General features: G+C 49.7%; 6 protein-coding genes across 6 annotated transcripts; 3 read left to right on the top strand and 3 right to left on the bottom strand.

The window, feature by feature from the left end:
- Nucleotides 1-230: 230 nt before the first annotated feature.
- Nucleotides 231-2,297, bottom strand: AAFC00_002366 (uncharacterized protein; the record flags this gene model as incomplete). The annotated part of the gene is made up of 2 exons (XM_069341669.1): nt 231-371; nt 429-2,297. 2 exons carry the CDS (start codon nt 2,295-2,297, stop codon nt 231-233), a joined length of 2,010 nt encoding a protein of 669 aa, XP_069201764.1.
- Nucleotides 2,298-3,066: 769 nt separating this feature from the next.
- AAFC00_002365 (uncharacterized protein) lies at nt 3,067-4,761 on the bottom strand (the record flags this gene model as incomplete). Its single annotated transcript, XM_069341668.1, has 2 exons — nt 3,067-4,101; nt 4,153-4,761. 2 exons carry the CDS (start codon nt 4,759-4,761, stop codon nt 3,067-3,069), a joined length of 1,644 nt encoding a protein of 547 aa, XP_069201763.1.
- A 1,471-nt stretch (nt 4,762-6,232) lies between these two features.
- AAFC00_002364 (uncharacterized protein) lies at nt 6,233-7,386 on the top strand (the record flags this gene model as incomplete). Its single annotated transcript, XM_069348007.1, has 3 exons — nt 6,233-6,393; nt 6,451-6,654; nt 6,717-7,386. The coding sequence occupies 3 exons, from the start codon at nt 6,233-6,235 to the stop codon at nt 7,384-7,386; spliced, it is 1,035 nt and encodes a 344-aa protein (XP_069201762.1).
- A 474-nt stretch (nt 7,387-7,860) lies between these two features.
- AAFC00_002363 (uncharacterized protein) lies at nt 7,861-8,385 on the bottom strand (the record flags this gene model as incomplete). Its single annotated transcript, XM_069341667.1, has 3 exons — nt 7,861-8,049; nt 8,111-8,302; nt 8,380-8,385. The coding sequence occupies 3 exons, from the start codon at nt 8,383-8,385 to the stop codon at nt 7,861-7,863; spliced, it is 387 nt and encodes a 128-aa protein (XP_069201761.1).
- A 657-nt stretch (nt 8,386-9,042) lies between these two features.
- On the top strand, nt 9,043-10,832 carry AAFC00_002362 (uncharacterized protein; the record flags this gene model as incomplete). The annotated part of the gene is made up of 3 exons (XM_069341666.1): nt 9,043-9,205; nt 9,262-9,335; nt 9,405-10,832. The coding sequence occupies 3 exons, from the start codon at nt 9,043-9,045 to the stop codon at nt 10,830-10,832; spliced, it is 1,665 nt and encodes a 554-aa protein (XP_069201760.1).
- A 961-nt stretch (nt 10,833-11,793) lies between these two features.
- AAFC00_002361 (uncharacterized protein) lies at nt 11,794-13,064 on the top strand (the record flags this gene model as incomplete). Its single annotated transcript, XM_069341665.1, has 3 exons — nt 11,794-12,033; nt 12,092-12,682; nt 12,741-13,064. The coding sequence occupies 3 exons, from the start codon at nt 11,794-11,796 to the stop codon at nt 13,062-13,064; spliced, it is 1,155 nt and encodes a 384-aa protein (XP_069201759.1).
- Nucleotides 13,065-14,699: the final 1,635 nt, after the last annotated feature.

The raw sequence follows: 14,699 nt of genomic DNA, 5'->3' as shown, positions 1-14,699 counted from the left end.
TTTATGTTTTATGTTGCTGTCGTTATGTTTCACTTGGTCAAATCGTTAAAATATACATCGAAGTATCATTGCACTATGCGAGTTGTCGTTCTTGGACTTGCTGTGGTAAATCATTGCAGACGATTTTCTCAACACATGACGTTAAATTTAGATTCATTGTCGTATCTTGTATCATGAAGTCCCCTCGCGCAATCTCATTCCTCGACCCGGAGTCTAGTCTTACGCATACTCTACTCACAGCACGAATCTTTGTAAACCTCCTGGCTCGCGAGATTCTTATTGCTCGGAACATCTAAGGATGGATTCGCCTCGAAGAAGTCTGCAGGTCTAAGGTGAATCTGGTGGATCTCGACTGGCATGACTGGCCAGTCCTATAATTCGCATGGTCAGTCCAGTGTTCAGCGTTCATTCACAACATTGATACGTACCTCGACTCGAGGGTTATGTGTAAGTCCAAAGACGGACCAGACCACGACATCCTCGTTCTCGACGTTGTCTCCGCGGGCCACGGCGTCGGCTACACCGTCGATCTCTTCTGTTGATTGCAGAGTGAATCGGCCGCCTGCGTACAGCTCATCGTCTTTGTATTTCGTCACCCACACATGGTGTTGAGCGAAAGATGCACGCTTAGACTGTACTGACTCGGGATCTGCAAGCAGTAACTGCGTGGCGGGAGGCGTAAGCTTGTATCCCACAGGGTTACCACTGATCTTGTTCTGCTTTGATGAGTTGATAATTTTGAAGACCCGGTTGTTCATGGGTTCAGCATCCGCATAGGAAGACTGCGTGATAGGAGTCTTGTGAACTTCATAATAGTTGCCCTTAGGGTTCGTTCGTGGGTTTATGGGGACTCTATGTGACTCCTCCATCATGACTGTGTTTTTGTGGCCATCAACAGCGGGATCTAGTCTGATGGCGAAGATGTGCTGATGGTTCTGGGCAAGAACGCCGGGGTTGACCACGTTGCCGTAGTCACTCGTCTTGCCTGGATCGATGTTCACGCAGCTGACGATACCAGTCGCTCTTGTCTCGATGTCAATGCCGCCAGCTTGATCGAATTTGTAGGCGAAAATATACTCGTAGTTGGCCAGTGTGATGATAAATTGGACAACCAGTACCCTGCTTCTCGTCACAACAGCGCGGCCTGTCCTCCAATTGGTGTGCTTGAACAAGATACCTTCGTCTTGCTCGTGAAGACAGATCACGTTGGGGTGCTCTTTGACATCGCCTTTGCCATCGATGAGACAAGCATCGAAATACTTGATCACACCAAGGCAATCACATCCGAGAGAGAGATTGTTGGCACAATTACCCGCGCCGCCGTCACCAAAGTCGAAAGCCTGTTTCCTGTGGAAGGGAGCACGAGCATCTGCATATGGGACGGTCATTTCACTAATGGCGAGTCGATACATAATGCTTCGGCCATCGTAATGGATGTCATGCAGGACAGCTCCTTCGCGAGGGTTGAATGACACTCTGAATCGCCATCTCTGCCATTCTATCAAAGAATCGTCTGACACGGTGAATGAGGGACCATCAGGTTGGATGACGTTGAGAGTCTTTAGATCGTTTCTGGTCCCGTTGGGAAGAAGCTCAGGGACGTACTCGGCATTCGTGCAGTGCTCCAGAATCTTCTTGGAGTTCGTTTTGCCGTCGAGGCTATCTCCTTTACCTCCTGTAGCCAGTCTATCAATTCGGATGATTTCTCGCTTATGGGCGTCCATGATTGGGATCAACGGCAAAGGAAATGCGTAGAAATTCGAGTCCGGATTTCCATTGCGAAGATCCTGAGCAAAGATGAGGCCTTGAAAGTATCGCCTGTGCTCATCGGTGGTATCAAGACCTCCATAAGGCCACGGCTCGATGACCACTTCGAAGCCTTGTGGGAGCTCGAACTCCGAGAGAGCATCTTGGAACATCTTGGATTGCTTACAGGCATCCACTAGGACGTCGAATTCATCAAGCGTAAGGGCTGCCTGGTGCTCTTTACCAATGATTTCATGCTTGACTCGATCACCCTTCGCCACGTCTACGATGGACTCGTGGTAATAAGGTATTCTGTCCGCGCCAATGACATCGTACTGGCATTTAGCCAAGCGAGCAGGTCGAGGAGATGATGCTGTTAGGCTACCAGAATGCTCCAGGTCGAGAAACTCGATCAGCTCTGATTTAGCAGGCTCCTTGAGAAAGATTTCCCTGAAATCAATGACTTCATCTGGGTGATGGCTCAGAACAATATCTCGAGCTTGCTTGGTCTCCTCGATGGAGAGATTCGTTAAAGGATGGACCGGAGACATGTTACTAACACACCAACTATCAATCAGCCGTCTAGTGAAGTAATGAGAATAGTTGGACTTGTCTGATGCGAGAATTAAGGTGAACAGAGACCACGGAGTGCATCTCGGTGTTTATATACTACCAGGTGATGGTCTTACAATAGAGCGATGGTGATGTGCCTCTAGCGACGCTATACCCTATTCGGGATGTCCAGCCGAAGAAGAAGGTTCAAGGCCAATAATGGCGGCCGCAAGCTGCTAGACGCTCAAATGACAATTGAGCACAGGAACGCTTATCTTGAAATACGTGACGGCAAGCAAAAGGACGGTCTTATCTCTACTATGAACCGGAACTTAAGGTAGCTTACTGTACATAATATGTAAGGCTTGGATCAATAGTACTTCGAGCTTTGTGTTTGAGAAACGCGGTAGGAACTCGTCTGTCCATATTGGGAAGGTACAGCCAATGGACACTACTCTACTGTACAGTGGATGGCTGAGGTCCTTGACAGTGGAGGTTGCCGCCACTAAATGGTATCTCGTGGTCAGGTTTGTTCTCTTTGTAGTGTCCAAATATGCGGAGGCTTACTGTGCGTATATGATCAACTTCTGTTGCAGTCGGACATACATTTGACTGACTTGAATGGCAAAACTAGGTTCGGTTATCAAGCTCGGTGATATCAGCGCAATCAACCTAGGTGTCGTGGTGAATAGGTATTTAGTTACCAAGTATCTAGAATGAGCTGAGCCCTCTACATTATCCTACCCGAAAGCGTCCAAGTCAACTATTTCAATGCGATTTTCGACTTGAGTCCTCCCGAGGCTCTTCTTCCTCTCCGACAATCACTGGCGTTTCCACATCCCCGAGCCCGTTCGTATGTTTTTCGCGAATCTTCCCGTCTCTTAGCTCAAGGAAGCGCATACCAAGCGATGTCAGAATAAGCGCTACACCTAAGCAAGCTGCAGCGATGAATCCAGCCTTGAACCTGGGTGCTTCTGATGTTCGCCACACCGCGTCTGTGTACCAAATAACATTGATGTATGAGAACATGTTCGCGAAAGCAGTCATGAATCCTCCCATCTCATGATCGTCTGGCATGAGATCAGGAAACCAGGAAAAGTACAGGGCTGGAACTCCCGCAGCCATGTAGGATATGTAAAAGGCAGCGTACTTCAGTCCAATAGGCACGTTCCAGACGGCTAGCACAGTTGTCGAGAAGATTGTCCCGCCTTGCATCACAATGATGGCCTGCCAACGTCGACCATTCAGTAAAGGCGAATCTGACAGCATGCCTGCCACCACCTGTGTGACGACGCCAATCGCACTCTGTCCAGTTGGCCATACGTTGATCTGGTATACCGAGTGGTGCTCCGCCTTGAGCCATAGAGAGTAGAAGGGCTGCTGGGATGGGTAACTTGACTGGACAAAGAAATATCCGAAGGACAGCACCCAAAACTGCCATGAGGCTACGATGCGGAAGATCTTCTTTTTATCCCAGGCTGACGTGCCCAATGCTTTGTATCCGCTTTTCCTCAGGCGCTGTCTCGCAAATTCAATCTCGCCTTTATTAAGGTAGAAGGCACGGGTATTATCTGGAAAGTCGGGGTTGAAGAAATACCCTACGATGCCCACAGGCAGACTGATGACGCCGCAGATGATAAAGAGCCATTGCCAGCCAGTGTGTCCGAGAGCCCCATTCAGTCCGTTGTATGCGCCGGCTTGCAGATAGCCTGAGAACATATGTGACAGACTTGCCGTGGCGTAGAACAGAGTCATACGCTTGGCCCGTTCGTCTTTCTGATACCAAGAGTTGATCACGTATACCTTAATGTTGTATCAGCTCCCGTCTCCTAACTAATTTCAATATAAACTCACCATGCAAGGGAAGAACGCGCCTTCACAGACTCCAATGAGGAATCGTAGAGCGTATAGATGTGAGACATTCTTCGCAGCAGCGCTGCAGAAGGTCAAGATCGACCACAGGACCTCCAACGTTGATACCAGGTACGATGGCCGGACTCTGGTCACCAGAATGACCGCTGGAAGCTGGCTCACGACGTAGCCAGCAGTGAAGACATTGCTTAGGTACGATAGTTGATTGCCTCCCATATGTAGGTCCTCCTTCATTCCAGAAACGTATGCATTGCTCACGTTCTGTTGATCCAAATTTTTGCAGAAGTAGCCGAGACAAGAGTAGCTGAGGAGGAAGAAGTCAAGTTTGAGTAAGAATTTCTTCTCTTCAGAAGACTTATCCGGGTCATCCCAGATGTAGCGTTGCACCGTTCGTAGCTTGTGCTTCAGATTGCCGGGGGTGGGACTTGTTCGATTGGTATCATGTGATATCGCGAGAGAATCACTTGTTGGTGTAGTTATTCCACCTGTATCGAATGTCCGACTTTCAGACACTACAGATTGCACCTTCTTGTTACTTGCGTCAGATGTAGCAGAGGCGCCCGCATTGGCATTGGTGGTGATATCCTCCATAGTGCTCGAGATAGGTAGCACATGAGAATGGCAGACCAGGCTGAGGTCTAAGCCTTTTTAAATATCCATTTCGACCATGACGGTTGTCTGTCCCCCTGGGATGATGAGCATCGCCAGTATCACACCTCCCTCCCTGCATCGCGTAATTAATGCAGTACTTTCATCATAGTACCCTCGATCCTGCGACCAGATATTGAACATGCTTGTTGAGCAAGACCTTTGGTGGACCATGACACTATTCCGACCAATAACATTTGTCCAATCCTAAGTGACCACCAGATGGCGACAATGGAGTCCAGATGGCGGAATCGCGCTAACAATCCTGCTGGCCAGCGGAGCGGGTATCGCTATAACAAAGTGAAATAGTGGAGTAGCTTTGGAGCTGCACTCCGCAGATCTTGCCTGAAGTATGATTGTAGCACATCCGAGGGAAGTCTGAACTTAAGGATGACCTGTGACTGTACATTGCCTCGAATCGTATTTAATATATGATGGTTGTCGCTCATCGCTGCAGTCTCTAATGGCGTTGACCGTACATCTTGCTAAGCTTGTGAAATTAGGACCTGAGATTCTTGCATGATCACAAGCTCAAATTGGTTTCGTTGATGACATCCTACTCGATGCGATCAAGTCGAGGCCAGTTTGAGAGAAGTGCTCAAGGCAAGGTCGCAGCACCTATTAATCAATATACCGTACTCTTCATGCATTGCGGTCTGCCCAGGTCATTAATCATATTTTCGCATTTCGGCTACATGCTGATGCTACGTTCGGTCAAGCGTTTGATGGTTTCATTGTGAGAGCTCGGCACATGCAAAGTCATCACACGAACTGTCTGATCTCCCGCGACTCGACGACATGGTCCCTACAAGTCCCGAAAAGTGTTCGATAGGGACTGTAGAATAATGCCGAGAGCTCATGTGTTGGGTACCTAGGTGGCTGAAAGCCGGCACGCGTGAGGAAAGCGTTTTAACGGTCTTGGCTTGAACAGCATGTCTACCTTACCTTAGCCTGCCCTATTCACTTCACCTTACCTTACTTTACTCTGATCTCTCAATGTATCGACAACTCACTGTACACCAGCAACGCACTGTACTGATCCATATGACTTGTAATTCATGCTTCTGAAGAGACGACTGTATGATTCTGGACGATCACGTTGAGTGCAATATACTTGCGAAAGCATCCCTCACTGCCGGTCAATTGTGGCGGGTAACCACGATTCGCCGTTAGATATCAACCGTATACCGTTCTAATGTTGACAACTTCTTCTATACAATTCATAGTCCTCGTGGCTGGGAATGCAGAATCTGAACGTCGAAATGTCGTCGGCCATGACATATATGTGGAAAGTCGATGAACATATAACAGTACTTACCCCATGGGTCCATGAATATATATGGGTGGGCTCAGGTAGGTGTTTCTTCTCAAGCCACCTCTTTACTTCAGCAGTACCTCCACCGTTCGTAACACCATGCGCCTCTTGTCTGTCACATTTAACCTCCTCGCCTTCGTGTCGTGTGTAATATGCGCAGTGGTTGAGGGGCGAGCTGCTACATGCAACTCGAAGAATGTGGCCTATGTGAATCGCAGTTCAAAACATGCCATCTTCTTCTGTGACTTCTACCTCTCATAGTATGTATAAGATCAATACGAGAGATTGGAAACACCGACTGACACGAGTTCTGACAGTCCGCGCACGAATTCCCCCTTCCAATTGCTAGGAGCATCGGACACTTGGGCGGCATGCAAATGTATCACCGCTTCTGCAAGAACACCACGCAGATACAACACAATGTTCGCGCCGAAAGCAGGATCCAGCTGTAGTGTATACACCAAAGTATTGTCCAATGAGTATCCGAGTCCGTCGGCATTCTGTTCGTTCTATATGTATCAGTCAGTCCTCGAACATCTCGTCCAGTATTCACGACTTCGCTGTTATGCTAATGAATGGCTAGGGATCGCACGAGGTCTACTATTCCAGGCATCAGCGTGAATGACCTCAAAAAAGCTTGCAAATGCTTGTCTGGTACATCCACAACCTCCCAAGTAGTAACTAGAACAACAACGATGACATCACGGACCAGCATTGCTTCTACGAAAACATCGACTTGCTCAAATAATGCGTTGACTACTGCAGCGGGCAATTTCGTGTCTGGCCTTGCCTCTTGGACCAAAACGGCCAATCCTGCCTCATATGCCAGTGTGGCAACTGGGGCCAGCTTCGATAGCTCAGGTTCGGCAGCGATATTGGCGTGTAAGTATGCATCGACTGCAGACTCGCATGGCTCTATATGCAGCCCCAGGCTCCCTATCTGCCCCGGCCAAACGTACCAAGTCAGCTTCAAATACAAGTTTCCGTCCTCGGGTTCCATTGGTGGCAGCCTGAGTCTCTATAACTACGGTTGGGATGAGATGCTCCTAACGAGAGCAGGCCCAGCCAGTGCGGGTGCAAAGGACGGTGCAGGTACTCCGGCAGCGACATGGGGCACAATGAGTCAGACCTTCGAAGCCACACAACAGGACGACATGATTTGCATCACATTACAGTGCCTCACCGGCAACGGCCTGACGGGGAAAACAGCGCAAGTGACTGTAGACAACGTCAGAGTCAGCAGGGTCACATAGTCACCAGAATCAGTGGGTTTTGTGGCGGCGTTTTGGATGTGCGGGTTCGCGATTCTTGGTTGCACGATACCTCGGGGCAAATCTTTCGAGATATGGCGTTCAGATACTGAGTCGATAAGCTCTTTTTGATTGTTTTGGTTTTGGTTTAGAGAACTCTTAATAGCATTTAGTGCCCACAACCTTTGTGTTTATAATGTATCTTGAGTTCACTGCCACCTTTGCCCACCTGATCAATCGAGAAGAAGAGAAGTTGAGACATTCTCTATCCCTTCGAGTTCAGGACAGCGAAGCAGGTATTAATTTATCGTCAATGGCTTTCAGAACTCACGCTGAAAAGCAATAATGTGTGACCATGATCATATTAGCATGCCACTTCGCAAAATTTTCGAGTGATAACCGCCAACTGTGCAATCGCGTTTAGGTAGTGTCGGGTGATGGGTATCCTCCTTCTTTCGCCTTCGTGCACAGCGCCTCTCATTGACCGCGACCTCTGCCTCTACCACGGTTGCCTCCTCTACCTCTTCCGGAACCTCTATCTCCCCTTCCACCGTGGTCTCCTCTGCCTTGAGCCCCTACTCCTCTACCGCCTCTTGATGATTGCTGACTTTGTTGTTGGTCCTTCACCAGATCGACGATTTCATCTTCCATTCGTAGGTATTTAATCTGTGGCGCTTTAGGTCAGCCCGCGCCCAATCGTATACTCCCATTCCAAAAATAGCCATACGTTGTTTCCTCTTATGTAGCATTCTGGTAACCGGAAGAACTTATCGCCATCCGGACTCGTTTGAATGACTTCCTTGAGAGTGAGATTCATGTATGTGTCACAATTGACAAGATGGCCGTTCAAGGTCTCGCCATTCTTGAGTTCAACCAGCATAGGATGGCCTTGCGCCGCGATGAGTAGTCCAAGTGGGAGCTGTCATGCAAGATGTGAGTGTTAGATGCCTGAGGTGAGCACATAATCGCTGAGGAGTTGTAGACGCGGAAACTCACCACCATGTCGAGGAGATCAAGCAGAGAAAGAGAGGATACGACGAGATTCAATAAATAATGACTGGATACACGCGATGGTGATTCAATATGCCGTACTGGATAAGGTAGGTAGGGTAGCTCTTTCTAGATTGAGGTATAGCTTTGTCGCATTGTCATCATTCGAGCTTAGTCGCTGCTTCGCGCCTGCCTCTGTAGGGCGACGACACTGAGAAGCAGCGACACGGCGACGTCAAAGCGGCAAGAGCCGCACGAGCCAAACCCTAAATGCTGGACAAACGCCCGGTCGGATTATCGGCGTTCTCGGGTCCTTATATGTCCGACGTGACGGGGTGGAATCTCATGGTCGAAATGTGAAGCACAGACCTCAAACCCTTGACGCAACTTGTCCCTCAATAGGGATGGTCGCGGCATGGGTTTTTTGGACACGGCAAAACTCTCGTAAATAATACCAAAAGAAGACTTGATCCTTCAGGTGCTCCGCCGTGAGCCTCCGCTTGGCGTATCAGTCATTCATCCTGTTGCCTGAACCCATCATAAGGACCTGCTCTATCCTCAGAGACCTGCGCCATTAATCTACAATACTTCAACTATCGAGGAGGGGCCGACGTTATACTCGACGGGCCACAAGGCCAATGTAGATTATCGCGATACGTTCGAATCAACATGTCTTCTCTCATTACTACCATCATCTCCTTATTATGTGCTCCTTGTGTCTTTAACGTTCTCTACATCACGATCATCCTCGCACCACTCATAAGCGCCGTTCCACATCCGATTATCGTCCCATCCTCTCCTCTCCACGACGCAGAGGATGATCCAGCTCAGGGTAGGCCGATTCCGTCATGCAATAAGGATCAAATGAAACTGATGGTCGATGTGTAGCAGCATATCGGCATGCAGTAGCCTTTGCGGTCGCATGTCCCGGCTGCTTTAATGGCCCAGCTGACGCGGCCCTGGTAAGCCAAGAATACGGCGTTGCTCCATACCGGTTATTCTATATATCTGACTTTATTCACTCACTCTAGCCTTTTGAACTTGTACATGATCTTGAAGAAAGTCATGAATGCGACAATGTGTCTTTGACTTTGAACGGTCAATCATTCAACGTTGATTTACGAGGCGGTGTCGACCAAGCATCATCCTTCAATATCACGACCGCTAATGAGACCGTCGCGCTTTCTGTGCAAGGCTTTTGCGACACAACCTCACTGTCATCACTACCCTCACCTCGACAGGTTCTCTTCTTCGACATAGACCCTTTGGACGGGGCTTCTCGCGATACATTCCCTTCGTTCACTGTTGTCTTCAACGCTACTCTACAAGCTGCCACTCTCGTGATCCCTCATCCCCATCCGGATACTACATGTCTATCTCTGGACAACGAACACGAGATCGCTTCCGCCCTGTTCCCTTCTGAGAGCGAGCCTCTGCCCGACTCAGACGGCCATGCATCGACAGCAGCTAATAGTTCCGAAGAGTCCACTGACTCCGAGAACCCACCCGCTAAAGAACTTCGCAAGCGCTTCGAGGAAGAGCGCGAGCTCATTCGTAGATTGACCATGGACTGTCGTACCAGACTCAGTGACGACCTTCAGGAGTGTAATCATGACGTGAAGTGTTCGGGCAAAGCCATTTGCCAGCACATTCGTCATGCTGTCATGGATCTCATGGCCACCATCAAATCATCACTTCAGCAGTCTCCATTGGTCAGTGATGAACGTCAATGGCAAGCAATCGTGGCCGATGAGAAGAATCTGAATTACGGAACCGATCCGACTTCCCATCGCCCCAGCCCTGAACATACGGACAAGCAGAGTATCATTATACTAGTACTCGAAGTCCTCGCTGGCGTACTCGGCGTGACCGGGTTGCTCTCCTGCATTCGTCGAAAGTGTCGATCTTTCCGCCGACGAACGGAAAGACTGGCAGACCGCGAGGAACGAAGGCGCGCTCGCGAGTATCGGCGACTTGCTCGCAAAGAAGCGATTCGCAAACGCTGGGTTGCTTTTAGGGCTTTGTTTCGGCTCCCATGCCGTCAACTCGATTGTGGAGAAAAGCAAGCGCTTGTCCTTGAAGCTGCGTCGTTCGCGACTGGCGATCACGTCGATACAAGTGACATCGAGCAAGCGTGGCAGGCGGTCATCTCGGAGGGACGATTATCCTCCAATTCCGAGATCAACCGCTCATCACAGCACGCAAAGTACGAAGACTCGCGGTCGCGATCGGACAGTCTGCCCTCCTACGGATCGGAAAAGCTTCCAGACTATTCATCTCAGCCAGATGACGATGTCTTCATCGTTGATGGATATAGAGTGTATACCCCATCGCTTGCAGGTTCCTCTGCGAATACTGCAATCACTCCGGATAGTAGCGTTCCAGACTTGAGCCCTAGATGTAGTCGCGAGACGCTACGAACACTGATGAGCAGAGATTATGATGCCTCAACACTTTGAGTTATGTTTCTCTTCTGTAGGAGATCGGAGTTTTTTTCTTCATCAGATGATTGCGCATGGCGTTTGGGGAATATGTCAGGTATATTCTGTCCAGATTGCACCAGGGAGGGGTGTAAGCAAAACTTCAGAGATAATAGAGCGCAACAAATATAGTCGCTTGCAACAATTACACACTCGGATCGGCAGCGATATTTCTGAATATGTTAAGTCATAGCAGAGTCTGAACCACGTCAGATGTTGATCAGCACAGCTATTTCTCCATCCGGTCCCTCGCTTGGGGCTTGATACGAAGTAGCTGACAGGAACAACCACCGGCAAAGTCATGGTGTCTTAAAACGCGTATGCACCAATCTTATCGATCCTTGCTTAGGCCTGAACGGTACGAGTTTCACCATCGACCTGTTTGCGGAGGTAAGTGGTCGCTGCACAGAATAGATTGGCCTTGGCACGCCACCCGCTCCCGCAGCCTTCGATTGGGATGCTTAACTCTCCGCTTTCCTCCCTCAGATATATTGCTTTATTGCTCCGTTACTCGACATCCCGACGCATGCGTGCGTGGCCGTCATTTGGGGGACTAGCAAGGATAGAGCATCAACCTGTTGGCGAAGCAATCATTCCTGTATAGCAGACTACATTGTCCTACCGCCGTGGTTCCGACGTCGGCACGGACAGCATGGAAGACTTTGACCAGTGAGAGCCTGCGGGTCCAATCTGTAACCTCACGGTCCTGCTCGGTGCACCTCCAGCGAAGGTCATTCAGTGAGGGTCACTCAACGACGGCGGTCGACATCCGTCAAGTGAAGGGGGTATATAAGGTAGGTCTTCCATCTCTGCAGACTTGACTTATCTTGTCATCATTCACATTCCTTCTCGAGCCGGTCTCGTATCTTTCTGTCAATCGTTTCTCTGTACAACTACCTTAGCTATATTCACTCTTTGAATCTATCTACTTTTTGGAATCATGCCTAGCATTTCTTCCGTCGCACTTGCTCTCTTGGCCAGTGGTGTTTCCACCTTGGCTCTTCCTGCCGCGCCTGCAGTGACCCCCAAGCCTCGTCTGAACCTCCGCGCCAGCACTTCTTCGTCCGGCGGTGCTTGCACTTTCTCGGATGCCGCCGCTGTCAGTGCTTCGCAGGCATCATGCGCTACTATCGTCCTTGACAATGTCGCCGTGCCTTCTGGTGCCACTCTGGACTTGACTGTGGGTGGCTCTGAAAACACAGAGTGTGTACCCAGCCTAGTGCTAACCTAACAATCAGAATCTCAACGATGACACTACCGTCATTTTCCAGGGAACTACCACCTTCGGATACGACGAGTGGGAGGGCCCTCTCGTTAGTGTTGCTGGCACTGGTATCAAGGTCCAGGGCGCCGATGGTGCTATCCTCGACGGTGATGGCAGCCGTTGGTGGGACGGCAAGGGAGGTAACGGTGGCAAGACCAAGCCTAAGTTCTTCGAGGCGCACAAGCTCATCTCCTCTTCCATCTCCGACATTACGATCAAGAACTCCCCTGTCCAGATCTTCAGTATCAACGGTGCCCAAGGCCTCACTGTTTCCAATGTGACTGTAGACAACAAGGATGGTGACAAGACCAACTCTGACGGCGACGCCTTGGGCCACAACACCGATGCTTTTGACGTGGGCAGCAGTACCGATGTCACTATCAGTGGTTGTACTGTTTACAACCAAGATGACTGCTTGGCTATCAACTCGGGTTCTGGTATCACCTTCACTGGCGGCTACTGCTCCGGTGGCCACGGTCTTTCTATTGGCTCCGTCGGTGGTCGCAGTGACAACACTGTTGAAAACATTGTCATTGAGAACTCCCAGATCGTCAACAGCATGAACGTAAGTACTCTCTCGCAGGTCATATGATGATTTTTGGTGATTGACAATGATATTACAGGGTGTCCGCATCAAGACCGTCTCTGGCGAGACTGGCACTGTTAAGAACATCACTTACTCCGAGATCAAGCTCAGCGGCATCACCGACTACGGCATTGTCATCGAGCAGGACTACGAGAACGGCTCCCCCACTGGCACCCCCACCGACGGCATCCCCGTCACCGAAGTCACTGTCTCTGGCGTCACCGGAACCGTCGCAGACGACGCAAGCCCCATCTACATTCTCTGTGCTTCTTGCAGCGACTGGACCTGGGAGGGCGTCTCTATCACCGGTGGCAAGAAGAGCGACAAGTGCGAGGGTATCCCCACCGGCGCTAGCTGTTAGATCGAGCGAGAGGAATTTACCCGCCTTGCGTGAGTAGAATCTCTCGAGGCTGAGTGCGTGGAACGAATGAATGAGAAGAGTGCAACGCGACGAGCGATTGGGAGGCGGGAATTTGCCTGTCAGTCTTGCGTTCATATCCCATGGCCGCTCTGTAGTTTAGTCCCGTCATGTACAAAGTTGCTTTTCCAAGTCCTAGACCAAATTACAACTGTGACTGTGGAAATGTCTGATGCCACCAAGACGGCAGGAGAGTAAATGATGCGACCACGAGTGAGTTAGGTGGTGTTGGGCTGGCTTTCATATACGCGAATCGTGAAAGTAAGCTTGAGCATTTTGCTACATAGGCCCGTAGCTGAGGGCATTCGTGTGCTTTGTTCATAAGACTTTAACCACTTTATATACATGAAATCTATCTCCTGTCAAGGACGACCGTCGCCCCCATGTCTCGTGCCTCTATGCCGAGTGATCGCTGATTATACAATAATGCTGACGAATGCGGAAGAGCGGACAGGGTTGCCCTAGATTCTCGGGTCACATCTGCTGCTTCGTCCTATGGCGACTGGACGCGGCAAGCAATGCCACACTCAATGTACATCCCCGTCATGCTTACAATTTATGGACGCAAAATGCCATGACTGAACACCGCATACCTCTATATGCACAATATCACAGATCTAGTCCACAAGATCCCAAAAAGCATCCCGCCGTCGCAGAAGACGCCATCAAAACACCAGATCGATCGCCGAGATGTAAGCCACAAACCCGGAACCCCGGTTCTGGTACACGCAAATTCAGCACTGACATTTGTTTGCAAGTAATTCTCAGATACACACGATACGACGTCGCTTGGTTGATAAGGTCTGATGCCTGCGTTTCTCTTGCGACAGGCAATTATCTTCCTGCACGAGTACCATGTTTACGAATTCGGCGGTCAAGCTGCCCAGTTGGTGGATGAAGACACCGAAGTGGATTATAAGTTCAAAAGTATGTGTTGGTGCAATCAGACAGAGCAAGAATGCGCTGCTAGCCCTTCTCTCCAGACACACCTTCACGGCGTACGAAAGTCTGCAGTATTGTGTCAAATGACCCACCTTATACCTCGGCTCGAGACTGATCTCGCATCACGTCGCTTGACGTACTCTGATCGCCAGATCCGTCAGCATCGCGCTGATATGCAGGGTGCATCTAATTACCAGCAATGAACGCACTGCTGTGCTGCGAAGCACGTCATGAGTAAACTGTTAGGTCGACATGACTGAAGGCATGCTCTGTATCCTCGCACTACATGTTGGATAAAGTCGATACATTCATGACTGTCCAAGGGAGCTGGTTTTGGAAGCGGACTGCCGTTGCTGAAAGCTCCTAGAGGCAACACAGAGGGGTGCTAACATCAGACCTGAAGGGAAAAACTCGATGTGCATGACACAACTCATGAGACGAGTCTTGTGAACTGAAGCAAACCACCGAATTATTTTGCTCCCGGTAGCAAAGAGTCCTCCTGGTTACAGAAGAGGAAAGCAAAGAGTCCTCCTGGTTACAGAAGAGGAAAGCAAAGAGTCCTCCTGGTTACAGAAGAGGAAAGAGCAAAAAAAAGATCCTGGCTGTGCCCGGAATCGAACCGGGATTGTAACGGAA

The sequence above is a fragment of the Neodothiora populina genome (assembly GCF_041146345.1).
Source record: "Neodothiora populina strain CPC 39397 chromosome Unknown canker_contig_14, whole genome shotgun sequence".
NCBI classification, from domain to species: domain Eukaryota; kingdom Fungi; phylum Ascomycota; class Dothideomycetes; order Dothideales; family Dothioraceae; genus Neodothiora; species Neodothiora populina.
This window is presented reverse-complemented; position numbering and strand designations above follow the sequence as displayed.